A 26,564-nucleotide genomic window follows, 5' to 3' on the forward strand; every position below is an offset into this window, starting at 1 on the left:
TCTCAGCACCCATCATCTTACTGCTCTAAGAACCTCCGATGAATCTGGGTGCGCCGGTGAGCCTGTAGTCCCAAGTGCTTGGGAGGCTGAGGCAGAGGATCGCGTGAGTCCAGAAGTTACAGGCTGCAGTGTGTGATCCGGGATGTGAATAGCCACTGCACTCCAGCCTGGTCAACACAGTCAGATACATCTCTAAAATAAATGCATACTTTTAAAACATTGCCAAAAAAAAGAAAAAAAAGAAGCAGCAGCTCCAATGTGAACGCTCCATAGTCCCTACCCAAGCTCAGAGAATAGTCACACTCACTGGATCTGCCATTCAAGATATGCGCAGTTCGGCCCTCCCTAATCAACCTTGGCCCTTCTGAACCTTCCCTTCCTCACTCCATCAGCACTCCTGTCCAGCGGGCAGTCACCAATTTGGAAAGCCTTCTCTCTTCTTTCTCCTTCCAAACCCTGCCCATCCAGCACCACCCTGCTGTCCCACCTACTGCATGGAGCCTTCTCTAATCTTTGAGCGGCCTCTTCCCCAAACTGCCACAGCACTGTCACTCGGTCTGTCCGTAAATCATGGGAAGTGTTTTCTGTGTACAATGTTTTACCTCGCCTCTTAAATACACCTACGGGGCGGGAGGCTGTGGCTCACGTCTGTCATCCCAGCACTTTGGGAGGCCAAGGCAGGTAGATCACTTGAGGTCAGAAGTTCAAGACCGTTCTGGCCAACATAGTGAAACCCCGTCTCTACTAAAAATACAAAAATTAGCTGGGTGTGGTGGCGCACGCTTGTAGTCCCAGCTACTTGGGAGGCTGAGGGAGGAGAATCACTTGAACACAGAAGGTGGAGGTCTCAGTGAGTGGAGGTTGTGCCACTGCACTCCAGCCTGGGCAGCAGAGCAAAACTCAGTCTCCAAAAAAAAAAAAAAAAAAAAAAGATCGAGGGCGGAGACGGTGTCTTACGTCTGTAATCCCAGCACTTTGGGAGTCCAAGGCGGGCAGATCACGGGGTCAGGAGATCGAGACCATCCTGGCTAAAATGGCGAAACTCCGTCTCTACTAAAAATACAAAAAATTGGCTTGGCGCGGTGGCAACCGCCTGTAATCCCAGCACTTTGGGAGGCCGAGACGGGCAGATCACGAGGTCAGGAGATTGAGACCATCCTGGCTAACACAGTGAAACCCCGTCTCTACTAAAAATACAAAAAAATTATCCGGGCGTGGCAGCGTGCTCCTGTAGTCCCAGCTGCTGGGGAGGCTGAGGCAGGAGAATGGTGGAGCTTGCAGTGAGCTGAGATCGCACCACTGCACTCCAGCCTGGGCGACAGAGCAAGACTCCGTCTCAAAAAAAAAAAAAAAATTAGCCGGGCATGGCGGCAGGCGCGCCAGTAGTCCCAGCTACTCGGGAGGCGGAGCTTGCAGTGAGCTGAGATGGCGCCACTGCACTCCAGCCTGGCCAGCAGGGCGAGACTCCATCTCAAAAAAAAGAAAAGAAAAAGTAAAAAGTAAAAAAAAAAAACAAGAAACAAAAAACAAACCTATGGGACAGAAACCTTACATTTTTTTCCTCAATAACTAGCAGTCCTGGGCCTGAATTAGAAGCTCAGCTAATGACTAAATGTATTTATTCAACACATTATTTTATTTTACTTATTTATTTTTTGAGACGGAGTCTCACTCTGTCTCTTAGGCTGGAGTGCGGTGGCACAATCTCGGCTCACTGCAACCTCCACCTCCTGGATTCAAGCCATTCTCCTGCCTCAGCCTCCCGAGGAGCTGGGATTACGGGTACCTGCTATCATGCCCAGCTGATGTTTTTGTATTTTTAGTAGAGACAGGGCTTCACTACGTTGGCCAGGCTGGTCTCCAACTCCTTGCGTCAAGCGATCCTCCCACCTCGACCTCCCAAAGTGCTGGGATTACAGGCGTGAGCCACTGCGCCCCGCCTGAACACATTATTTTAGATGGCTTGGTAAAGCAGATACAGTCCCAGCCTTCATGGGTGTCCAGTTCAGTGGAGACTAAACATCAGAAGTATGAGTGAATGATGCAAGAAAGGAGGGAGGGAGGGAGGGAAGTGTGTATACGATTTAGTGGTTTCAATGTCTTCCAGTCTCCAGGGAAAAAATATGTGTTTTCCATTTCCCAGGTATTATGGCTGTGGTCTGGTGATCCCCGAGCATCTAGAAAACTGCTGGATTTTGGATCTGGGTAGTGGAGGTGGCAGAGATTGCTACGTACTTAGCCAGCTGGTTGGTGAAAAGGGACATGTGACTGGAATAGACATGACCAAAGGCCAGGTGAGGCAATGATTTGGAAGACAAAGAGGAAAAGATTCTCAAAAGCGTTCTTTGAGAAATAAAGTTTTTTTCTTCGTGGCTGTTCAAGGATAATTTAAGAAAGCCTCTAGTTAGCAATGCTCATTTGTGCCACTAGTGCTTCCTGTCTTGGAAACTGATAACTTAAAGAATTAGGGGCTCTTCTGGGCAAACACAAAAGTCGGTGGTTTGTTCTGATATGAATATTGTGATGACAGAGCGGACTTTGATCTTTCCCTTCTTGCTGCCATCTATCCTGAAAGATTTTGTTATTGAATGAGGTGTTTATTCAAGCCAAACTGCACAGGCAGCAGGGAGTTTATGTCCCAGGTTGTAGTACATCCTACGTGTCCACAGGAATCTTGTATATTTATCCAAAATAATCTAGGGGAAGTGCATTGTGTTAGTGACAGGAAATTTTTAGGAAAAAGTCGTGTATTTTTTTCAAAATGTTATCAAAACTATATTTTTCTTACTTTAGGTGGAAGTGGCTGAAAAGTATCTTGACTATCACATGGAAAAATATGGCTTCCAGGCATCTAATGTGACTTTTATTCATGGCTACATTGAGAAATTGGGAGAGGCTGGAATCAAGAATGAGAGCTATGATATTGTTGTGTAGGTCTATATTCTTACTATTATGACTATAGCCCATTTTCTTTATTATTATTATTAATTATTTTTTGAGATGGACTCTCGCTCTGTCACCCAGGCTGGAGTGCAGTGGCCCAATCTCAGCTCACTGTAACCTCTGCCTCCCGGGTTCAACTGATTCTCATGTCTCAGCCTCCCAAGTAGCTGGGATTACAGGCACACGCTACCACACCCAGCTAATTTTTTAAATCTTCTTTTAGTATAGACAGGGTTTCACCATGTTGGCCAGGCTGGTCTCAAACTCCTGACCTCAGGTGATCCACCTGCTTCAGCCTCCCAAAGTGCTGGGATTACAGGTGTTAGCCACTGCGCCCAGCACTCATTTCCTTTTGAACACACAGATGTCACTATTACTGTTTGCTGAATTGACTCTCATTTAGGGTGTTAGACTAAACTTAGCATGGCTTACTAATGGGAGAGAGCTGGTTTGAGCTGCTGGAACTCACCAGCAGCAGAACACACTAGACCAGGAGAGAACTTACTTGAAACTTAACCAAAAACCAATGAACCCAAAAGACCAGCAGGACCACTAAGTTGGCTCCTACAATACATGCTGACCTGCATCTTTCATTATATTTCCATGGTAAATTATAGGATTCTATTTCCTTTTTTCCCTCAAGTTGTTATTGCCAAATCATGCCCAAGTGACAGCTGCCTTTGAGGAACGTAGCCTGTTTACATGGGGCATAAGAAATGCCTCGTGCCAGCCGGGCGTGGTGGCTCATGCCTGTAATCCCAGCACTTTGGGAGGCTGAGGCAGGTGGATCACGATGTCAGGAATTCGAGACCAGCTTGGCCAACATGGCGAAACCCCGTCTCTACTAAAAATACAAAAATTAGCTGGGTGTGGTGGCACATGCCTGTAATCCCAGCTATTTGGGAGGCTGAGGCAGGAGAATCACTTGAACCCAGGAGGCAGAGGTTGCAATGAGCCAAGATTGCGTCATTGCACTCCAGCCTGGGCAACAGGAACGAAACGTCATCTCAGGAAAAAAAAAAAAAAAAGAAAGAAAGAAATGCCTTGTGTGGTAGGCATCTGGTCCGAGGGTTCATCTTGTTGCCTGATGAACATCAGGACAGAAACAAGTAAGAATCATGCCTGATATTTTTTTTCTGCACATTCAAACTTGCTAACAATTTATTGAGATTTTAAACACTCTGTCTCTGATCTTGGGGAAAAGCTTAGTTGAAGGCATTAGAAAGAGAAGAGGGAGGCAGTAAGAATGGGGTAGCTTTGACAGAAAGGTGGGAGCCACCTTTAGAGTCTGAAAGGATTTGCAGATCTCTGAGTATTGTGAAGATTTTCTCGACACTTCATCTGTTCTCTTTTAGATCAAACTGTGTTATTAACCTTGTGCCTGATAAACAACAAGTGCTTCAGGAGGCATATCGGGTGCTGAAGGTGAGGAGGAGAGTGAGAAAATTATCTTTGAACATCAGTGAGAGCTGATGGGTTCAGTCTTGTTTGTTCCCCCTTGAACTAAGAGCTCCAACTCTCTTAATTTATCCATTAAATGAAAAAGGGGTGGCAAAAGGGGGAAGGGGCAGGAATACCCCGGATATGGATTACTTTCCCTCTCAGGTTGCAAAAGGTAGTAAATCCGAGGTGACAGTTGTCACTGAATGTGTTAAGGTATTTGCTTTCTTGACGGTCTCTCCTATTTGCTGCTGTACATGATCGTAGAAGAGCATCTGTGGAGCTATAGGAACCTTTGCACTGACTGCTAATGATTGCTTTGAATACACTCTCTTCTAGCACGTACAGTGTTTCTCGGGGTTTCTGATTTCTTATCTGTCATGATTTCAGATCTTTGGGAAGTTACAGAAGATGAATTTTACATTAACTACTTTCTAAAAGGAAAGCTTGCAGGAGCTCCACAGCCTTCATTGTATCATGAGATGTGTATCTTCATGATAGAAGATGAAAGATTCAGCCAGGCGTGGTAGCTCACACTTATAATCCCAGCTCTGTGGGAGGCTGAGGCGGGCAGATCACCTGAGGTCAGGAGTTCAAGACCAGCCTGGCCAACATGGAGAAACCCTGTCTCTACTAAAAATGCAAAAATTAGCTGGGTGTGGTGGTGCGTGCCTGTAATCCCAGCTCCTTGAGAGGCTGAGGTAGGAGAATCACTTGAACCCATGAGGCAGAGGTTGCAATGAGCCGGGATCTCACCACTGCACTCCAGCCTGGGAGACAGAGCGAGACTCCATCTCAAAAAAAAAAAAAGATTTTAGCTGGGTGGGTGGTACATGCCTGTACTCCCAGCTACTTGGATGCTGAGGCAAGAGGATTGCTTGAGCTCTGGAGTTTGTGTCCAGCTTGGGCAATATAGCGAGACCCCTGCCTCTAAAAAAAAATTTTTTTTTTTTTTGAGACGGAGTCTCACTCTGTTGCCCAGGCTGGAGTGCAGTGGCAGGATTTCAGCTCTCTGCAACCTTCGCCTCCTGGGTTCAAACAATTCTTCTGCCTCAGCCTCCCTAGTAGCTCGGACTACAGGCATGTGCCACCATGCCCAGCTAATTTTTGTACTTTTAGTAGAGACAAGGTTTCACCATATTGGCCAGGCTGGTCTCGAACTCCTGACCTCATGATCCACCTTGGTCATGAGTGCTGGGATTATAGGCATGAGCTGCTGCACCCAGCCAAATAATTTTTTTAAATTAACAACATGGTTTTGAGATTTTTGGTTTACAAAGCTGTCATAGAACTCAAATACAAGTATCTCTATAGAAATGATTTAATGATTTAGTGATGTCTTTGTTAGTATGTCATTTTACATGCCAGTTCACTTATCTCCACCAAAAATGTACTTATAAAAGGTAGAAACACTATTGTAGAATATAGATCTCCAGGTTTCCAGGTTTTTGAAATTAGCTAAATAAAATGTTAAGTTCCTGATCACTCATTTGCCTTACATTTTAAGGATAATATTTTAAAGATATAATGTGTTGTTATAAAAGTAAATAACATTACAAAAAGTTATATTTTTTAATAGAAATGGGGTCTTGCTGTCACCCAGGCTGGAGTGCAGTATCACTATCATAGCTCACTGTACCCTCTTACTCCTGGGCTCAAACAATCCTCTTGAGTAGCTGGGACTCCAGGCACATGCCCCCATGCCCGGCTAATTTTTAAATTTCTATATTGGAGAGATGGTCTTGCTGTGTTTCCAATGTTGCCAAGGCTAGTCTCAAACTGCTGTCCTCCAGCAATCCTCCCACTTCAGCCTCCTGAGTCACTGGGATTAGAGGCCTGAGCCATCATACCTGGCAAAGTTATACTATTCTTAAGAGATAAAAGATTATGAATACTGATTATACCCTCTGTTAGTTCTACAATGACCTGGGGCTGCTTTTGGTTCAGATTGACTAAAAATTTAAATTTAAGTAATCTGAAAATCTTTTTTTAGGAGACAGTCTTAGAATGTGATTTTATTACCTGTTGGATAAGCCACTGGGAGGAAAAAACCTTGGCACTTGACTATTGATTATAACTAAAGAGGCAGCTGTTATTTGTTCACAAAGCGTCAGCTTAAACATTGCTATTGGTTTTTAAATTTGATTTTGTTCCCCTATTCCTTCCTTTGTTATCTAGGATCAATGTAATCATTAATCTTGTTTGGACTAATATGGCTCTGTTTCAGCATGGTGGGGAGTTATATTTCAGTGACGTCTATACGAGCCTTGAACTGCCAGAAGAAATCAGGACACACAAAGTTTTATGGGGTAGGTGATTTTGTTTAGTTTGGTATTAAGGCAGATGGTTGTTCATGTGCAGAACTCCTTTCTGCTAATAGCCAGGATGAGGCTTTATGACATGAGATCAGGCTTTATGACATGGGGTTAGGCTATGAGGCCAAGGTTCCATTCTTCCTCTGCCATTCAAAAATGATAGGGCTTTGGATAGTTTAATTCATCTCTTTGAGTTATCATTTTCCAAATTGTAAAATGTAAATAATAATACAATCTGCCTTATAGGGCTGTTATGAAGATTAAATGGGATAAAGAATGGGAAAAATACTTTGAAAACTCTAGTTTGGAAATGAAGACAATTGTTCCCGAGCTAGTGCCCTCTTAGTCCCCTTATGTTCTCATCATTATTGTGTTCTTTATTCCTTTATTATCATTTTAATAGTCTCTGGAAGTTGAGATAAATGCATGCTTTTCATCAGTCTGACTATGAAATTAAAAGTTCTTATTCTTAAAATAATATTAACTTTATTCTTACTATGTAATAATAAATAGGTACTGTTAATAAGTTGGAAAATGCAAAAAAAAGAAAAAAAGAAAAAATTACTAAGCTGGACACAGTGACACACACCTGTAACCCCAGATATTTGGGAGGCTGAGTCAGGAGGACTGCTTGAGCCTAGGAGTTCAGGTACAGCCTGGGTGTCATAGTAATACCCTATCTCTTTAAAAAAATTACTTATAATCATATAACCCAGTGATAACCTTTTTTTTTTTTTTTTTTTTTTTGAGATGGAGTCTCGCTCTGTCACCCAGGTTGGAGTGCAGGGGGCAATCTTGGCTCTCTGCAACCTCCACTTCCTGGGTTCAAGTGATTCTCCTGCCTCAGCCTCGCGAGTAGCTGGGATTACAGGTGCCTGCCACCATGCCCAGTTAATTTTTGTATTTTTAGTAGAGATGGGGTTTCACAGTGTTGGCCAGGCTGGTCTCCAACACCTGACCTTGTGATCTGCCCACCTCTGCCTCCCAAAGTGCTGGAATTACAGGTGTGAGCCACCATGCTTGACCTACAAATTATTTTTTATACTACTTTATTCACATAACATAGTGCTTTTCAGAATGTGGCCTACTGCATACATGAATATTATGCTTGCAGCTGGGTAGAACCAATCCACCAGTGAGTCTCCTGAAGAATGGTTCCCAGAGACTGTCAGGAGCACACCCAATTTTAACCATGGCTTTCTAGACCTTGGGGGGATTCTCAAGTTAGCTTCTACTGCTAGGATCTATGTTTTAACTGATACCATGTCATAATTAATTATATAGAATAATAATTCCCTTAATACTGTATTAAGTGTTGGTTGGTCTGTGGGTTTTTGTTGTTGTTGTTGTTTTGCTTTTTGTTTTTTAGGTGAGTGTCTGGGTGGTGCTTTGTACTGGAAGGAACTTGCCATCCTTGCTCAAAAAATTGGGTTCTGCCCTCCACGTTTGGTCACTGCCAATCTCATTACAATTCAAAACAAGGAACTGGAAAGAGTTATCGGTAAGATATGACAGACAGCAGGGACTACTATAACTACAGCTTGAATGATTGAAATGTGGTAATTAGTAAGTGACTTCTGAGGAGTCTCATTGAGGGATACTTTGTGTTATCTGGAAATAGCTATATTGTCTCCTGTATAATGGTAACCAACTCCCCCCCCAATTTTGATATTTAATAAAGCACTTTGAAGTCATTCAGTAAATAGAGTGAAGTGCCCAGAAAGATAATTGATGACATGCAAAGAAGAAAGTCATCTTTATAATGTGTTTGCTCCTTGTCTGCTGAGCAAGGCAACAACTGAGGGAGTGCTGGAGATGAACCATGAATAAATTCTGTTTTTAGGTGACTGTCGTTTTGTTTCTGCAACATTTCGCCTCTTCAAATGCTCTAAGACAGGACCAACCAAGAGATGCCAAGTTATTTACAATGGAGGAATTACAGGACATGAAAAAGAACTAATGTTTGATGCCAATTTTACATTTAAGGTAAATAAAACAACTTCCATGACTGCTGGATTATTTCTGCTCTTGCCCTTGCTCCAGCTATCTTTTCTTGACTTTGCATTGCTTCCCACTTTTCTGGTGTTGGTTTGTTTGTGTGTGTGTTTAAATGTATGTGTGTGTTTCAAGTGGAGTAAAAAAGCATGTTTTTCCCGATATTTATTTATTGACAGGGTCTCACTCTGTCACCCAGGCTATTCACTGCAGCCTTAACCTCCTGGGCTCAAGCAATCCTCCCACCTCGGGCTCTTGAGTAGCTGGGACTACAGGCGCACCAACACACCCGGCTAATTTTTGTATTTTTTGTAGAGACAGGGTTTTGCCATGTTGCCCAGACTGGTCTTGAACTCCTGGGCTCAAGTGAACTGCCCACCTCGGCGTCTCAAAGTGCTGGGATTACAGGCGTGAACTACCGTGCCCAGCCCTCAATATTTATTATAAAAATGTTTTTGGCCGGGTGCGGTGGCTTACACCTATAATCCCAGCACTTTGGGAGGCTGAGGCGGGCCGATTACCTGAGGTCAGGAGTTTGAGACCAGCCTCACAAACATGGCAAAACCCCGTCTTTACTAAAAATACAAAAATTAGCCGGGCATGGTGGTGGGTGCCTGGAATCCCAACTACTTGGGAGGCTGAGGCAGGAGAATTGCTTGAACCCGGGAGGCGGAGGTTGCAGTGAGCTGAGATCATGCCATTGCACTCCAGCCTGGGCAACAGAGCGAGACTCTGTCTCAAAAAAAAAAAAAGCTGTTGAATACAGAAAAGTTGATAGTACAATGAATACCCACATATGCATTACCTATATTTCAGCAATTGAGAACATTTTTCCATGTTTGTGTTTATGTGTGTGTATATATATATTTATTTATTTGCTGAGCCATTGAAAATAAGTTGCAGATATTATGACATTTTACCCTTAAATATTTCAGCATGTGTCCCATAATCACAATACCATTAACCACCTAAGAAAACTTTTTACAGGAAACCTCATTCAGATATTGGATTAACAGAGTTATAGAGAAGTAGGATGGAAAAGAGTAGGAGTATGTACAATAGTATTTCAATTGTTTAATTTTGTCAAGGAATTAAGAAATTTTAATATTCAATGATGGCACTAATTGGCATTTTTACTGCCCTGTGCATAGTAAGGTTTGTTTTCTCAAAATGGGAAAGTTCAGGCTTTGGAATCAGATACCTGGGTTCAAATTCTGGCTCTATTATTATTATTTTTTATTTTTTTCTGAATGTCACTAGACAATTACACTTTTATTGAAGCATAAATTGTGGTACAGAAATACATTTCAACTGATTTAAGTCCAACACCAGTGAAAGGAGAAATTATGGCACCAAAACTTTCCCTCTTGTATCATACCATGATTTAGATTATGATTCAATCTACATTTCTCTTTTCTAGGCTTTGTCCCATACAAATCTGCATAGTTTTTCAACATTAGAATTCTTTTTTTTTTTTTTGAGACGGAGTCTCGCTCTGTCGCCGGGGCTGGAGCGCAGTGGCCGGATCTCAGCTCACTGCAAGCTCCGCCTCCCGGGTTTACGCCATTCTCCTGCCTCAGCCTCCTGTGTAGCTGGGACTACAGGCGCCCGCCACCTCGCCCGGCTAGTTTTTTGTATTTTTTTAGTAGAGACGGGGTTTCACCGTGTTCGCCAGGATGGTCTCGATCTCCTGACCTCGTGATCCGCCCGTCTCGGCCTCCCAAAGTGCTGGGATTACGGGCTTGAGCCACCGCGCCCGGCCTAGAATTCTTAATTCTATTAGGAAAAAGAAAAAAACAAAACCAGACCTCAAGTCAACAAATCTATTGGGATATTGTTTACGAACAAAGTCTACCTTAAGCATTGGTCCTCAAAACAGAGCTCCTCAAAATATTAGTTGCTGTGCTCATTACAGAATCAAACTGATCATACTGATTGAAAACTTCCTCAATGACATTTTCAATCAACAACATGCTTCAAATAAAAGTCAAACAGTGTTCCAACCACTTGATTTCAAGCCAAGTAGATTTGAGGTTTAGAAACACTAAAAAAAGATGTTTCATTTATAAATATGGAAGGAACAAAAACATCACTGCACCAATCCAGAAATTATCAAAATATTTAGAGGACAAGAAATATAAAATTTAGTCAACTTTGCTGTTTTCTCAGTTCCTTAAAATCCCAAAGCATATGCAAATATAGCTAAAAGGTACCAACTCTTGAAAGCCTGTATTACTAGTCATTTCCCATTGAGTATTTTGGAATTTTATTAATGTTCTACTTATTTATTCATGTATTCTGCTTTATGATGTTTATCTGAATAATCTGGACAAATTCTCACTCTGGGCAGTCATTCATTTCATCCTATGAATGCCATGGTAAGCGAAACACCATAGTCAGAGGAACAGATGAAGTCAGAACACTCACATGCATCACAGTCATAGAACTTTAAGTCACAAGATGGATAAGACATTGATTCTGCTTTGGATCAAAGTTTATAGAACACTACTTAATGGAAACTAGTGACTGCTAAAGGAAAAGTTAAGGTGAATGATCCAAGCTGACTTGATTTACTGAATCCAGAACAAAATTATGCTAAATCTCTCTGGCAATTAACTAAATAAAGATCATTTTATATTACAACTTAGTAAGTTAGTAAAGGCATGCTACTCATTAGACGCTAATCTCATTTACTGAGGAACACAGAATTGTATATGTTTTCTGGCTCTATTATTTATTACTTGGGTAAACTTGAAGAAGTCATCAAAATTCTTTGGGTTACAGTTTGTTCTACGGTAAAAGCAGGGATAATAATACTTGCTTTGCAGAATTTCTATAAAGATTAGCAATAATGTAGCAAAACACTGGGTACATATGGCAATTTCAGTGAAAAGAAGATACAGTCATTATTTATTCCAAAGGTGGAAGAACTTCCTATTAATATATTATTTTTCTGATTTATTTATTTATCTATTTTAGAGACAGGGTCTCTGTCACCCATGCTGGAGTATAGTGGTAAAGTCATAGCTCACTGTAACCTCAAACTCCCGGGCTCAAGTGATTCTCCCACCTCAGCCTCCCATGTAGCTGGGACTACAGGCATGTGTCAGCATGCCTGGCTAATTTTTTTATTTTTAATTTTTTATTGGTGAGACAGGTTCTTTTTTTTTTTTTTTTTTTTTTTTTGAGATGGAGTCTTGCTGTGTCACTCAGGCTGGAGTGCAGTGGCCCAATCTCAGCTCACGTTTACGCCATTCTCCTGCCTCAGCCTCCTGAGTAGCTGGGACTACAGGTGCCCGCCACCACACCCAGCTAATTTTTTGTATTTTTTTAGTAGAGACGGGGTTTCACTGTGTTAGCCAGGGTGGTCTCCATCTCCTGACCTCGTGATCCGCCCGCCTTGGCCTCCCAAAGTGCTGGGATCACAGGTGTGAGCCACTGCGCCCGGCCGAGACAGGTTCTTATATTGCCCAGTCTGGTCTCGAACTCCTAGCCTCAAGCAATTCTCCCACCTCAGCCTCCCAAAGTTGCAAGCATGTGTTACTGTGCCCGGCTTCTTCTGATTTTTTGGTCTAAATAGCATCTCCAGATTTTTTTTTTAATTTAAAAAATGTATTTATTTCTTTATTTAGACACAGGGACTTGCTATGTTGCCCACACTGGGGTACAGTGGCTATTCACAGGTGTAAGCATAGCCCACTATAGTCCTGAACTCCTGGCCTCAAGGGATCCTTCCACCTCAGCCTTCCAAGTCTGGGACTACACCTGGCTAAGCATCTTCAAATTTATTTATTTATTTATTTATTTGTTTGTTTATTTTTGAAATGGAGTCTTGCTCTGTCACCTAGGCTGGAGCGCAGTGAGTGACTCAATCTCAGCTCACTGCAACCTCTGCCTCCCGGGTTCATGCTGATTCTCCTGCCTTAGCCTCTTTTTTTTTTTTTTTGAGGCGGAGTCTTCACTCTGTCGCCCAGGCTGGAGTGCAGTGGCCCCATCTCGGCTCACTGCAAGCTCCGCCTCCCGGGTTCGCGCCATTCTCCTGCCTCAGCCTCCCGAGTAGCTGGGACTACAGGCGCCCGCCACCGCGCCCGGCTAATTTTTTTTTTTTGTATTTTAGTAGAGACGGGGTTTCACCGTGTTAGCCAGGATGGTCTTGATCTCCTGACCTCGTGATCCGCCCATCTCGGCCTCCCAAAGTGCAGGGATTACAGGCGTGAGCCACCGCGCCCGGCCTGCCTTAGCCTCTTGAGTAGCAGGGATTGCAGGCGTGTGCCACCACACCCTGCTAATTTTTGTATTTTTATTAGAGACAGGGTTTCACCATGTTGGTCAGGCTGGTCTTGAACTCCTGACCTCAGGTAATCCACCCGCCTCGGCCTCCCAAAGTGCTGGGATTACAGGCGTGAGCCACCATGCCCGGCCGCATCTTCAAATTTCTTAAATACTCCTTGGTATGGTGGAGCCCTAATGCTTTTCAATAATGCACTACTCCTTGATGTGCTGCCTATTCCAGTAGATTCATAGAATCAGAGTGGGAAGGGCCTTTGAAACCATTGATTTGTTCCAGTGGTTTTCAAAAACCATTTTTAATACAATTACTTTTTAAGCAAAATTTTTTTTATATATATATTTATATATATATATATTTTTATATATTTATATATATATATATTTTGAGATGGAGTCTTGCTCTGTTGCCCAGGCTAGAGTGCAGTGGCGCAGTCTCGACTCACTGCAACCTCAGCTTCCCTGGTTCAAGTGATTTTCCTGCCTCAGCCTCTCCAGTAGCTGGGACTACAGGCGGGTGCCAACGAACCCAGCTAATTTTTGTATTTTTAGTAGAGACAGGGTTTCACCATGTTGGCCAGGCTGGTCTTAAACTCCTGACCTCAGGTGATCCGCCTGCCTCGGCCTCCCAAAGTACTAGGATTGTAGATGTGAGCCACTGTTCCCAGCCAGAAATGCACTTTAAAAACCACCAGTCCTTGGCCGGCTGCGGTGGCTCACACCTGTAATCCCAGCACTTTGGGAGGCCGAGGCAGTTGGATTACCTTAGGTCAGGAGTTCGAGGCCAGCCTGACCAACATGGTGAAACCCCATTTCCACTAAAAATACAAAAATTAGCCAGCGTGGTGGCGCATGCCTGTAATCCCAGCTACTTGTGAGGCTGAGGCAGGAGAATCACTTTAACCTGGGAGGTGGAGGTTGCAGTGAGCCAAGATCGTGCCACTGCACTCTAGCTTGGGCAACAGAGCAAGACTCCATCTCAAAAACAAACAAACAAACAAACAAAAAAACCCCAATAGTCCAAAGCCCTAAATTTTCCCCCCAGTATTTATTTTTTTAATGGACAAATTTTAAAAATTGTATACATATATTTATGGTGTACAACGGTATATTTTGACATATGTGTACATTATGGAATGACTAAATCGAGAAAATTAAAATGCATTACCTCACATATTCACCATTTATTTGTGATGAGACCACTTAAAGTATACTCTTTTAGCAATTTTCTTTTTTCTTTTCTTTCTTTCTTTTTTTTTTTTTTTTTTTTTTTTTTTGAGGTGGAATCTTGCTCTGTCGCCCAGGCTGGAGTGCAGTGGCACAATCTCAGCTCACTGCAACCTCCACCTCCCAGGTTCAAGAGATTCTCCTGCCTCAGCCTTCCAAGTAGGTGGGATTACAGGCATGCACCACCACACCTGGCTATTTTTTTTTTTTTTTTTTTTTTTTTTTAGTAGAGATGGGGTTTCACCATATTGTCCAGGTTGGTCTCGAACTCCTGACCTTGTGATCTGCCCACCTCAGCCTCCCAAAGTGCTGGGATTACAGGTGTGAGCCACTGCGCTCTGCCCTTCCTTCCTTTCTTCTTCTTTCTTTCTCAGGGTCTCACTCTGTCACCTGGACTGGAATGCAGTGGCGCAATCATGGTTCATGGCAGCTTTGACCTCCTGGGCTCAGGCGATCCTCCTACCTCAGCATCTGAAGTAGCTGGGACTACAGGCTACCATGCCTGGCTGATTTTTGTATTTTCTGTAGAGACAGGCTTTCACCATGTTGCCCAGGCTGCCCTTGAACTCCTGGGCTCAAGCAATCCACCTGCCTTGGCCTCCCAAAGTGCTGAGATTACAGGCATGGGCCACCACACCTGGTCTTATTTGAAATCTTTCTACTTTTTTGATATAGGCATTTATTGCTATAAACTTTCCTCTTAGTGCTGCTTCTGCTGTATCCCATAGATTTTTGCATGTTGTATTTCCATTTTCATTTGTTTCAAGAAATTTTAAATGTTTCTCCTAATTTCTTCATGGACCCATTGGTTATTCAGTAGCATGTTGTTTAATTTCCATGTGTTTGTGTATTTTCCAAGGTTCTTGTTATTGATTTCTAATTTTATTCCATTGTGGTAAGAAAGATACTTGTTATGATGTCTACTTTTTTGAATTTGTTAAGACTTGTTTTGTGGCCTAAGATATAGTCTGTGCTGGAGGATGTTCTATGTGCTATTGAGCAGAATGTCTATTCTGCAGCAGTTGGGTGAAATGTTCTGTAAATGTCAGCTAGGCCTATTTGAGCTAGTATATAGTTTAATGTTTCTTTATTATTTTCTGCCTGGATGATCTGTCTTACTGAGAGTGAGGTGTGGTGTTAAAGTCCCCTACTACTATTGCATTACAGTATATTTCTTCTTTTAGATCTATTAATGTTTGCTTTATATACTTCGGAGTTCCAATGTTGGGTGCATAGATACTTATATCCTCTTGCTGAATTGACCCCTTTATCATTATATAGTGACCTTCTTTGCTTTTTTTGACAGCCTTGATTCATAGTTTATTTTATCTGATATAAGTATAGCCACTCCTGTTCTTTTTTGGTTTCCAGTTGCTTGGAATGTCTTTTTTCCACCCCTTCACTTTCAGTATTTTTATAAAGTAGGTTTATTGTAGGCAGCATAAAATTGAGTCTGGTTTTTGTATGCATTCAGCCACTCTATTCCTTTTTTGGGGGTGGAGGTTCCCAAGTTTTATTCAAGAACTCATACAAAATATTCCAGATAAATAAATTTTTATATTCACCTTCCTCCTCTTCTTCGTCCAGGTTAATTTGGAAGTAACTTCATTCATAATAACTCTTTTTGCTGTTAGCAACTACACACAACCAATCACATAGATTATTCTTCAAATATTTTTTGGTGAGATATTTCAAATACCTTTTGGAAAAGGTACCTCAGAAGTCACAGTGATCTTGCTCTTGTTCCTTTCGATGGTTATAATGCTCCACCAAGATTCCCAGCTTTTCCATTCACTTCGATCCTCTCTTGCAAAAACTGCTCAAAATTGGCAGCATCTATGATTCCATTTTCTACAAGGTGGGTGCAGTCAAGAGTGAACGTCAGAACCTGCTTCTTTTTTTGCCCCTCTTTGCCACGAGCTTTTTCACAGCACTATGCCTCTTAATTGGAGAATTGAGTCCATTTTCATTCAGTGTTATTGTTGATACATAAAGACAACATTTTTTAAAAATTGATGCATAATTGATGTAGATTTTTGGGGGGTTCATATGATAATTTCATACATTAATATAATTGTAAAGATCAGGCCGGGCGTGGTGGCTCAAGCCTGTAATCCCAGCACTTTGGGAGGCTGAGACAGGTGGATCACGAGGTCAGGAGATCGAGACCATCCTGGCTAACATGGTGAAACCCCATCTCTACTAAAAAATACAAAAAACTAGCCGGGCGAGGTGGCGGGCGCCTGTAGTCCCAGCTACTCGGGAGGCTGAGGCAGGAGAATGGCGTGAACCTGGGAGGCGGAGCTTGCAGTGAGCCGAGATCCGGCCACTGCACTCCAGCCTGGGCGACAGAGCGAGACTCTGTCTCAAAAAAAAAAAAAAAAAAAAAAAAAAAAATTGTAAAGATCAAATTAGTGTAATTGGGATAACTATCACCTTCAATATTTGTCTTTTCTTTCTTTCTTTTTTTTTTTTTTTGAGACGGAGTTTCGTTCTTTTTGCTCAGGCTGGAGTGCAATGGTGTGATCTCGGCTCACCACAACCTCTGCCTCCCAGGCTCAAGCAATTCTCCTGCCTCAGTCTCCCGAGTAGCTGGGATTACAGGCATGTGCCACCATGCCCGGCTAATTTTGTATTTTTAGTAGAGACAGGGTTTTACCATGTTGGTCAGCCTGGTCTCGAACTCCTGACCTCAGGCGATCCATCTGCCTCAGCCTCCCAAAGTGCTGGGATTACAGGTGTGAGCCACCACACCTGGCCCTGTCTTTTCTTTATGTTAGAAACTTTCAAATTATTCTCTTCTAGCTATTTTGAAATATATAATATATTATTGTAAACTAGTCACTTTACTGATATATCAAACACTAGGTCTTATTTATTTCATCAAACCCTATATTTGTAACCATTAATCAACTTCTCTTTATCTCCCCCATTCTGTACTCTTTCTGGCCTTTGGTAGCTATTAGTATACTCTCTATCTTAATGAGATCCACTTTTTTAGCTTCCACATATCAGTGAGAACATATGATATTTGTCTTTCTGTGTTTGCCTTATTTCTCTTAACCTAATGACCTGCAGTTCCATGCATGTTGATGCAACTGACAGGATTTCCTTCTTTTTAAAAATCTGAATAGTATTCCATTGTGTATATACGCCACATTTTCCTCATCCATTCATCCACTGATGGATGCTTAGGTTGATTCCATATCTTGGTTATTGTGATTAATGCTGCAGTCAACAGTCAACGTTAGTTGTGCAGATATTAGGAGTGCAGATATTTCCTTGACATACTGATTTCATTTTCTTTTTCTTTTGAGATAGAGTCTCACTCTGTTGCCCAGGCTGGAAAGAAGTGGTGTGATCTCAGCTCACTATAACCTCCGCCTCCTGGGTTCAAGAGATTCTTCTGCCTCAGCCTCCTGAATAGCTTGGATTACAGGCACATGCCACCATACCCGGCTAATTTTTTAATATTTTTAGTAGAGACGGGGTTTCATCATATTGGCTAGGCTGGTCTCGAACTCCTGACCTCATGATCCACCCGCTTCAGCCTCGCAAAGTGCTGGGATTACAGGCATGAGCTACCGTGCCTGGCCAATTTCATTTTTTAAAGATATATACCCAGTAGGGGGATTGCTGGGTCATATAGTAGTTCTATTTTTAATTTTTTGAGGAATCTCCATACTCTTTTCCATAATGGCTGTACTAATTTAAATTCCCACCAACAGTGTGTAAGGATTAGTGCTGGTGAGGATGTGGAGAAAACGGTACTTCTGGGCATTTTTCTTCTATTGAGACTAAAGTTGCAACTCTTAGTATATGTTTTTTTATACTACTGTTTAGGAAGGTGAAATTGTTGAAGTGGATGAAGAAACAGCAGCTATCTTGAAGAATTCACGATTTGCTCAAGATTTTCTGATCAGACCAATTGGAGAGAAGTTGCCAATATCTGGAGGCTGTTCTGCTTTAGAGTTAAAGGTTTGTCTGGCTTTCACTACCTCAGAGAACTATTTTATTTTATTTATTTATTTTTGAGACAGAGTCTCTCTCTTTCACCCAGGGTGGAGTGCAATGGTGCGATCTTGGTTCACTGCAACCTCCGCCTCCTGGGTTCAAGCAATTCTCCCTGCCTCAGCCTCCCGATTAGCTGGAATTACAGGCACCCACCACCACGCCCGGATAATTTTTGCATTTTTTAGTAGAGATGGGGTTTCGCCATGTTGGCCAGGCTGGTCTTGAATTCCTGACCTCAGGTGACCCACCTGCCTCAGTCTCCCAAAGTGCTGGGATTACAGGCGTCAGCCACTGTGCCCGGCCAGTATGCATACTCTCTTGAGGCACGCTTCCCTTACTGGTTAAATGTTAGAAGGTTATATACCAGTTAAACACTACCATTTTGCCTCTTAATGTGCATGCTTGAGCCCACTTGCCCAACTCCTGAGATCTTATTGGGAAGCTGCTGATCACCAGTTTCAGATGTTTCTGTTTATTGAGAGACTTCCTTTCCCTGCTGCTGTCTGTGACCAACTGTGATTTTCGAGAGACAGTTAACAACCACCTGATCATCACTTAATGCTGGCCTGACATTCCTGGTGGAGTCGGTTGGGGGAGCCCTCTCCTGCCCTGCTCACGCCTGACTAGCTATTCTACCTACTTTAACAAGTTCTCCAAAATTCAGAAACCTTTCGTGAGTATTCTGATTTTATAATAATACAGTTATTTGCATAAGTTTAGTAAGAGTCTTTTCTTTCAAAACAGGACAGTGGAGACACTTGGTTATTTTACCAAGGCTTTGACTGGAATAACATTTTTAGGTAAAGTTCCAGCAAAGCCAACTTGAAAAGGGCCTATATGGCCAAATTCTTGCTGGACTTCATGCAAATGATCAGGCAAAGTATAATAAGCCTAAAATTTATTTAGCACACAAAGTGGCCTTACTATAATTTGTCTTTAGTATAAAAGGAGGAGCTGGGCACAGAAGTTCACACTCATAATCCCAGCACTTTGGAAGGCTGAGACAGGCAGATTGCTTGAGCCCAGGAGTTTGAGACCAGCCTGGGCAACATGTTGAAACCCCATCTCTACCAAAAATACAAAAAAATTAGCTGGGTATGGTGGTGCATGCCGGTAATCCCAGCTACTCAAAAGGCTGGAATGGGAGGATTGCTTGAGCTCAGGGAGGTGGAGGGCAAACCACTGCACTCCAGCCTGGGCAACAGAGTGAGACTCTGTCTCCAAAAAAAAAAAAAAAAAAAACAACGCTAGAGAGAGAAATGCTTTCAAAGGAAAACTATAATACTTGTTACTAGATTTCCAGCCTGGACTTTTGTTTTTGAATGCATATTGAATCATTAATTATTTATTGGCTACAATAACCCTCTAAAGATAAACCAGGTTATAATTTTTCTTCATGTTTTTAGTTTGTGCCCTAAATGGAATAGGTTCCTTTTTATGTTCTGATACACGAATACTCTTTTGACTGTCATATTATTAATGTTATTTATATCTCCTTCTTTTACTTCCAAGGAAACCAGAATCATGGTATTCTAAGGCTAGAGAATTCTCATTTGGAATTGCACTGGTCCTAATCTGCTTTTCACTGCAAATTCCTTGCTGCTAAAATTATATAAGCACCCTTCTCTAGGCCCAGGGACCTATCACAGAAGAGGTAGGTGTGTGAGACTCTTAGGGCCAGTTTTGAGAGGATTAGTTCAGACCCTCCAAATCAAAAATGGGCACACAGATGCCTAAACAGCTGGTAAAATAAGGGACTCTGCCTCCTGGGTTATTATGTGTGTGGCACCTTTTTCATCCATCCCAACCATAAAGAATTTCCTGCTTCTCGTAGAATGAAAAGAAAATTCTTACTGAGAGGATATAAAGGTACCTCATGTCAAAGCCTCCTAGGTTTAATACTCTGAGCTATGAGATTTATGCAGATAACATAAATATTTTTTAAAATTTTAGAAGAGGCCAGGCACAGTGGCTCACACCTGTAATCCTAGCACTTTGGGAGGCCAAGGTGTGCAGATTGCCTGAGCTCAGGAGTTTGAGACCAGCCTGGGCAACATGGTGAAACCCTATCTCTACTAAAATACAAAAAAAAAAATTAGCCAGGCATGATGGCATGCACCTGTAGTCCCAGCTACTTGGGAGGCTGACGCAGGAGAATTGCTTGAGCCCAGGAGGCGGAGGTTGCAGTGAGACGAGATCGAGATCGTGCCACTGCACTCCAGCCTGGCAACAGAGCAAGACTCTGTCTCAAAATAAATAAATAAATAAATAAATAAATAAATAATTTTAGAACAAATTACTGAAAGACCACAAAAAACATTGTAGCACAACAGAAGTCTCTAAATTCCTTAGCTTAAAAGGTTTTAACAATGCTTATGTTTTGTATAGCTAAGTGCTGTACGTCTGTAACTAAAACCAAAATTACAGTAGTGCAACACATAGAAGTTAAAGATAAGTCAATTTTTTAACCTCACCTTTGGCTTTTTGTTTGTTGGCTTTTATATTAAGAAATTTTGGCCGGGCGCGGTGGCTCACGCCTGTAATCCCAGCACTTTGGGAGGCCGAGATGGGCGGATCACGAGGTCAGGAGATCGAGACCATCCTGGCTAACACGGTGAAACCCCGTCTCTACTAAAAAAAATACAAAAAACTAGCCAGGCAAGGTGGCAGGCGCCTGTAGTCGGGAGGCAGAGCTTGCCTGTAGTCGGAATGGCGCGAACCCGGGAGGCAGAGCTTGCAGTGAGCTGAGATCCGGCCACTGCACTCCAGCCTGGACGACAGAGCCAGACTCCATCTCAAAAAAAAAAAGAAAAAAAGAAATTTTAAGAGTTTATGAACGCCTATCCACATCCATTCCCATCTGGCCTTGAACTTTCTTTTTTTGGGACAGGGGCTCGCTCTGTCACCTAGGCTGGGGTACAGTGGCGTGATCTCATCTCACTGCAACCTCTCCCTCACAGGTTCAAGCGATTCTCCTGCCTCAGCCTCCTGAGTAGCTGTGATTACAGGCATGCGCCACCATGCCCAGCTAATTGTTTTTCTTTTTTTTTTTTCATGATGGAGTCTCGCTCTGTTGCCCAGGCTAGAGTGCAGTGGTGCGATCTTGGCTCACTGCAACCTCCGCCTCCTCAGTTCAAGCGATTCTTCTGCCTCAGCCTCTAGAGTAGATGTGACTACAGGTGCCTGCCACTACACACGGCTAATTTTTATTTTTATTTTTGTAGAGATGCAGTTTTACCAGGCCAGGCTGGTCTCGAACTCCTGACCTCGTGATCTGCCCACCTCAGCCTCCCAAAATGCTGGGATTACAGGCATGAGCCACCGTGCCTGGCCCTAATTTATATTTTTAGTAGAAACGGGGTTTCACCATGTTGGTCAGGTTGGTCTCAAACTCCTGACCTCAGGTGATCAACCTGTCTCAGCCTCGAAAAGTGCTGGGATTACAGGCGTGAACCACCATGCCTGGCCTGACCTAGAACTTTCAAATTCGCTCTATGTCTTTTGGCTCTAAGCCCCTTGACCATAGGGGTCCCACCAAGGGACAGGATGGACCCAGGGAAGGCAGCCATGCCACCCCAGCAACACAATGAGATAAAATAAAAGTTTGGTGACCACTGATGTTGCCTCTGACAAATCTAGGCCAGAATGAGGAGAAAGTAAATCAAAAATAAAATTCTAAACCCCCAACCATCTGAATGGACCCCTCCTGTTGGCCAAAGGCATTCCAAAGTTAACCTGAAAAACTAGTTCAGGTCATGAAGGGAAAGAGAAGTTGGACATGCCTCATTATTCCCTCCTCCCTTTTGGAATTCAGACACTGCTGACCAGCATTATCTGAAGACTGATAGAACGGACTCTTTAAATCTGATAAGAAACATTTACAATCTATTCTCTCCAAAGCCTGCTACCTGGAGGCTTCATCTGCATGATAAAACCTTGGTCTCCACAACCTCTTATCATAACCTAGACACTCCCTTCTATTGATCCCAGGTCTCTGGATTATAACTCAACCAATTGCCAATCACAAAATCTTTGAATTTGCCTATGACCTGGAAGCCCCCACTTCCAGTTGTCCCACGTTTCTGGCCTGAACCAATGTACATATTATATGTATTGATCGATATCTTATATCTCTCTAAAATGTATAAAACCAAGTTATAGGGTGACCACTTTGGGCACATGTTTGCAGATCTCCTGAGGGCTGTGTCACAGGCCACTGGTCACTTATTTGGCTCAGAAAAAAACCTTTTCAAGTATTTTAGAGTTTGACTCTTTTTGTTGATAATATTTAACATCCTATAGTTATGACAGCCTAATTTGAATTTATACAGCTTAACTTCAATAACATACTAAAATTCTGCTCCTTTAAAACTTGTTCTCAACCGTTTTAGTTTTTTTTTTTTTTAAATTTTATTTTTATTTTTTATTTTAACAGAATTTTACTCTATCACCCAGGCTGGACTGCAGTGGCACAATCTTGGCTCACTGCAGCCTCCACTTCCTGGGTTCAAGTGATTCTCCTGCCCCAGCCTCACAAGTAGCTGGGATTACAGGTGCCAACCACCATGCCTAGCTAATTTTTTGTATTTTTAGTAGAGGTGGGGTTTCACCATGTTGGCCAGCCTGGTCTCGAACTCCTGACATCAGATGATCCACCAGCTTTGGCCTCCCAAAGTACTGGGATTATAGGCATGAACTACCATGCCCAGGTCTTTCTAGTTCTTGATATCACAAAATTATGTCTTTATTCATTTTGTGCCCCCAAAACATAAAGTAGTAATTATTTTAAAGGCACTGGTCTCTTAAATCATGTGGAAAACAAAAAGAGTTACAAACCATTGTTACAGTAATACTAACTTTGCCAGGCGTGGTGGCTCACGCCACCAGGTGATCCACCCACGTAGGTTGCCCAGCCTGGGGAACGAGAGCGCAACTCCATCTCCAAAAAACAAAAACAAATAAACAACAACAACAAAACAATACTAGCTTTTTTTTTTTTTTTTTTGAGACAGAGCTTCGCTCTTGTTGCCCAGGCTGGAGTGCAATGGCACGATCTTTGCTCACTGCAACCTCCGCCTCCTGGGTTCAAGCGGTTCTCCTGCCTCAGCCTCCCAAGTAGCTGGGATTACAGGTGTGCACCATCATGCCCGGCTAATTTTTGTATTTTTCGTAGAGATGGGGTTTTACCATGTTGGTCAGGCTGGTCTCGAACTCCTGACCTCAGGCAATCCACCTGCCTTGGCCTCCCAAAGTGCTGGGATTACAAGCATGAGCCACTGTGCCCAGTCAATCTCAGCACTTTCGGAAGCTGAGGCTGGCAGACCACTTGAGGTCAGGGGGTCAAGAGCAGGCTGGCCAACATGCTGAAACTGTGTCTCTACTAAAAATACAAAAATTAGCTGGGCATGGTGGCAAATGCCATAATCCCAGTTACTTGGGAGGCTGAGGCAGGAGGATCGTTTTGAGCCTGGGATGTGGAGGTTGGAGTGAGCCGTGATTGCAATACTGCACCCCAGCCTGGGCAACAGAGCAAGACCCTGCCTCAAAAAAAAAAAAAAAAAAAAAGCACAAAGCTTTTTGAGAAATCACTTTCAAAAACAGTACATTTGTAGTTGGGGAAGGTTAATTGAACCTAAAATATAAGAATCCTGGACCCCAAAATCTGGAGCCAGTATTACCAGCATGAATCTAACCCAAGCCCAGTATACAAGCCACCTAGAGCTGAAGAGTGATTTACTCTGTTTGCTTTATTAAATTATTCAGTACACTGCTGTTCTGACTCTTCTGTTGTTCGAAGAAGGTGATACTGTGGAAAGCAGAGAGATCTGGCTTTTGAGTATTCAATTCATTAAACATTTCAAAAATACGTCACTGATATTTTGAAACTCCTGAGAGTTCATTGATAAGAAAACCTGCTGATGAGAATCAATATTTATTTTGAAAGGTTTTTATCATTCTAATTCTTCTAAAACCTGGTTTCCTAAATACTGGTTATAAAAGCTATCAGAAGGCCGGGCGCGGTGGCTCACGCTTACAATTCCAGCACTTTGGGAGGCCAAGGCGGGTGGATCACGAGGTCAGGAGATCGAGACCATTCTGGCTAACACGGTGAAACCCCATCTCTACTAAAAGTACAAAAAATTAGGTGGGTGTGGTGGCTGATGCCTGTAGTCCCAGCTACTCGGGAGACTGAGGCAGGAGAATGGCGTGAACCCAGGACGGGGAGCTTGCAGTGAGCCGAGATCACACCACTGCACTCCAGCCTGGGCAACAGAGTGAGACTCTGTCTCAAAAAAAAAAAAAAAAAAAAAGCTATCAGAAGATAATGCTTACAAGTAAAGAGGGTCTTTCCTCGAGCTACAGCATTTTCAGTGTACTCTGGCTAATTTTTTTTGGTTTGTTTTTGAGACAGAGTCTTGCTCTGTCACCCAGGCTGAAGTGCAGTGGCACGATCTTGGCTCACTCCTCCGCCTCCTGGGTTCAAGCAATTCTCCTGCCTCAGCTTCCTGAGTAGCTGGGACTACAGGCACATGCCTCCACGCCCGGCTCATTTTTTGTATTTTAGTAGAGACGAGGTTCCACCATGTTGCCCAGGCCGGTCGCGTACTCCTGAGCTCAGGCAGTCCGCCCGCCTCGACCTCCCAAAGTGCTGGGATGACAGGTGTGAGCCACTGTGCCCAGCCACTCTGGCTATTTTTTTTAAAAAAAGGAATTAAATGAGTTTGCTTCTGCAGATGACCATTTTCTTTCAGTGTAGCTGCCCTTGTTCTCTCTCCCAGTGTGCATGCAACGCATGTACAGGAGGTTCTTGACCTTAGATATAAATTGTAAAATTCCAAATATTTGAACTGGTTTATCCCAACATAAGGTCTCCTTTCTGCTTTAATTTATTTCAGCCTGCAGATGTGCCAGTGTCTTTAGGTCAGTTTCAAGTTTTTGAAATGGGAATAAGTGACACTGAAGGAAGATTTTAATAAATGAAACAGCTGTGTGACCTAGGAATATAACCTTGTGCTCTTAGGGAAGGACATTCTTATCTTTTTTTTTTAAACGGAAGACCTTTATGATAAACGCTGGAGTACAGACAGTACATGCAGGTGGCATGCAGGGTCTTGCATGTACTTAACGTCTTGAAAGTCCTTCTGCATTTTCTTTTCTTCATCTTCTTTTCAATCCTGATATGCAAAGTGTATTTTGCCATTAAAACAATTAACACTATTAAAACACTGCAGCATCTGGCTGGGCGCAGTCGCTCCAGCCTCTAATCCCGCACTTTGGGAGGCTGAGGCGGGTGGATTACTTGAGGTCAGGAGTTCAAGAGCAGCCTGTCCAACATGGTGAAACCCCCTCTCTACTAAAAATACAAAAATTAGCTGGGTGTGGTGGTGGGTGCCTGTAGTCTCAGCTTTTCGGGAGGCTGAGGCAGGAGGATCACTTGAACCTGGGAGGCAGAGGTTGCAGTGAGCCAAGATCATGCCACCGCACTCCAGCCTTGGCAATAAAGGGAGACTCCCTCTCAAAAAAAAAAAAAAAAAAAGAAACAACAACAACAAAACACTGCAGCATCTGAAATGATGCTAACAGGATTAGGGCGATGGACTGTCTTAGTAGTAATGGTAGTAAAAGCATTAACAATCATAGCAGTAATATAGAGGAATTAACTTTTATTGAATAGTTAATATGTTTAAGGCACCCTGTCATTTAGTCCTCACAATAACCCTTATTATCTTCATTTGACAGATGGAGAGACTGAGGCTCCGAAAGATTCATTTACAAATCCAAAGTCATATAGCTAGAAAGTGGCGAATTTGCACCCACATCTGATTCTGGAGCTGACACTCTAAGCCAGTGTGCTGCTCCGTCTCTCCATAGCTAAACTTTTCATAGACTCACAGGACGTTGGTGCAGGAAAGGACTGCTTATCTGGGCACCCCACCTTTCATTTCCTTCAAGTCTTGAGATCTTTTTGAACTAGAAGCATGCATTTAGAAGTGATATTGATATCACCATCTCCTGTTGGTAGATAGATCATTGAGTGGGAAGAAGAGGGTTCAAGCGATTCTCCTGCCTCAGCCTCCCTAGTAGCCGCCATGCCCAACTAATTTTTGTATTTTCAGTAGAGACGGGTTTCACCACGTTGGCCAGGCTGGTCTCGAACTCCTGACCTCAGGTGATCTGCTGCCTTGCCCTCCCAGAGTGCTGGGATTACTCCCAGAGTACATGAGCCACCACACCAGGCCAGGGCAAACCCTTTCAAGCAGGAGTTCCAGTATACTGAGAGGTGGAAATGCAGTCGATGTGAAGTCCTAGCAGTAGCAACCAGCAGAGCTGGCCTTCTTCCAG

The 26,564-nt window shown here is 42.9% G+C and overlaps 2 protein-coding genes across 4 annotated transcripts in view; one reads left to right on the forward strand and one right to left on the reverse strand.

The window, feature by feature from the left end:
- The window catches only part of ARL3 (ADP ribosylation factor like GTPase 3), a 537,289-nt gene that overhangs the window by 208,431 nt on the left and 302,294 nt on the right, over nt 1-26,564 (reverse strand). The window lies entirely within an intron of this gene.
- Nucleotides 1-26,564, forward strand: part of AS3MT (arsenite methyltransferase) — a 29,751-nt gene that overhangs the window by 990 nt on the left and 2,197 nt on the right. The window contains exons 4-10 of the mRNA XM_050804169.1: nt 2,144-2,294; nt 2,794-2,930; nt 4,299-4,368; nt 6,611-6,692; nt 8,068-8,199; nt 8,542-8,684; nt 18,051-18,185. Coding sequence (XP_050660126.1) covers nt 2,144-2,294; nt 2,794-2,930; nt 4,299-4,368; nt 6,611-6,692; nt 8,068-8,199; nt 8,542-8,684; nt 18,051-18,185 — 850 coding nt within the window. The remainder of the gene's footprint in view (nt 1-2,143; nt 2,295-2,793; nt 2,931-4,298; nt 4,369-6,610; nt 6,693-8,067; nt 8,200-8,541; nt 8,685-18,050; nt 18,186-26,564) is intronic.

The sequence above is a fragment of the Macaca thibetana genome, chromosome 9 (genome assembly GCF_024542745.1).
Source record: "Macaca thibetana thibetana isolate TM-01 chromosome 9, ASM2454274v1, whole genome shotgun sequence".
Classification (NCBI taxonomy): domain Eukaryota; kingdom Metazoa; phylum Chordata; class Mammalia; order Primates; family Cercopithecidae; genus Macaca; species Macaca thibetana.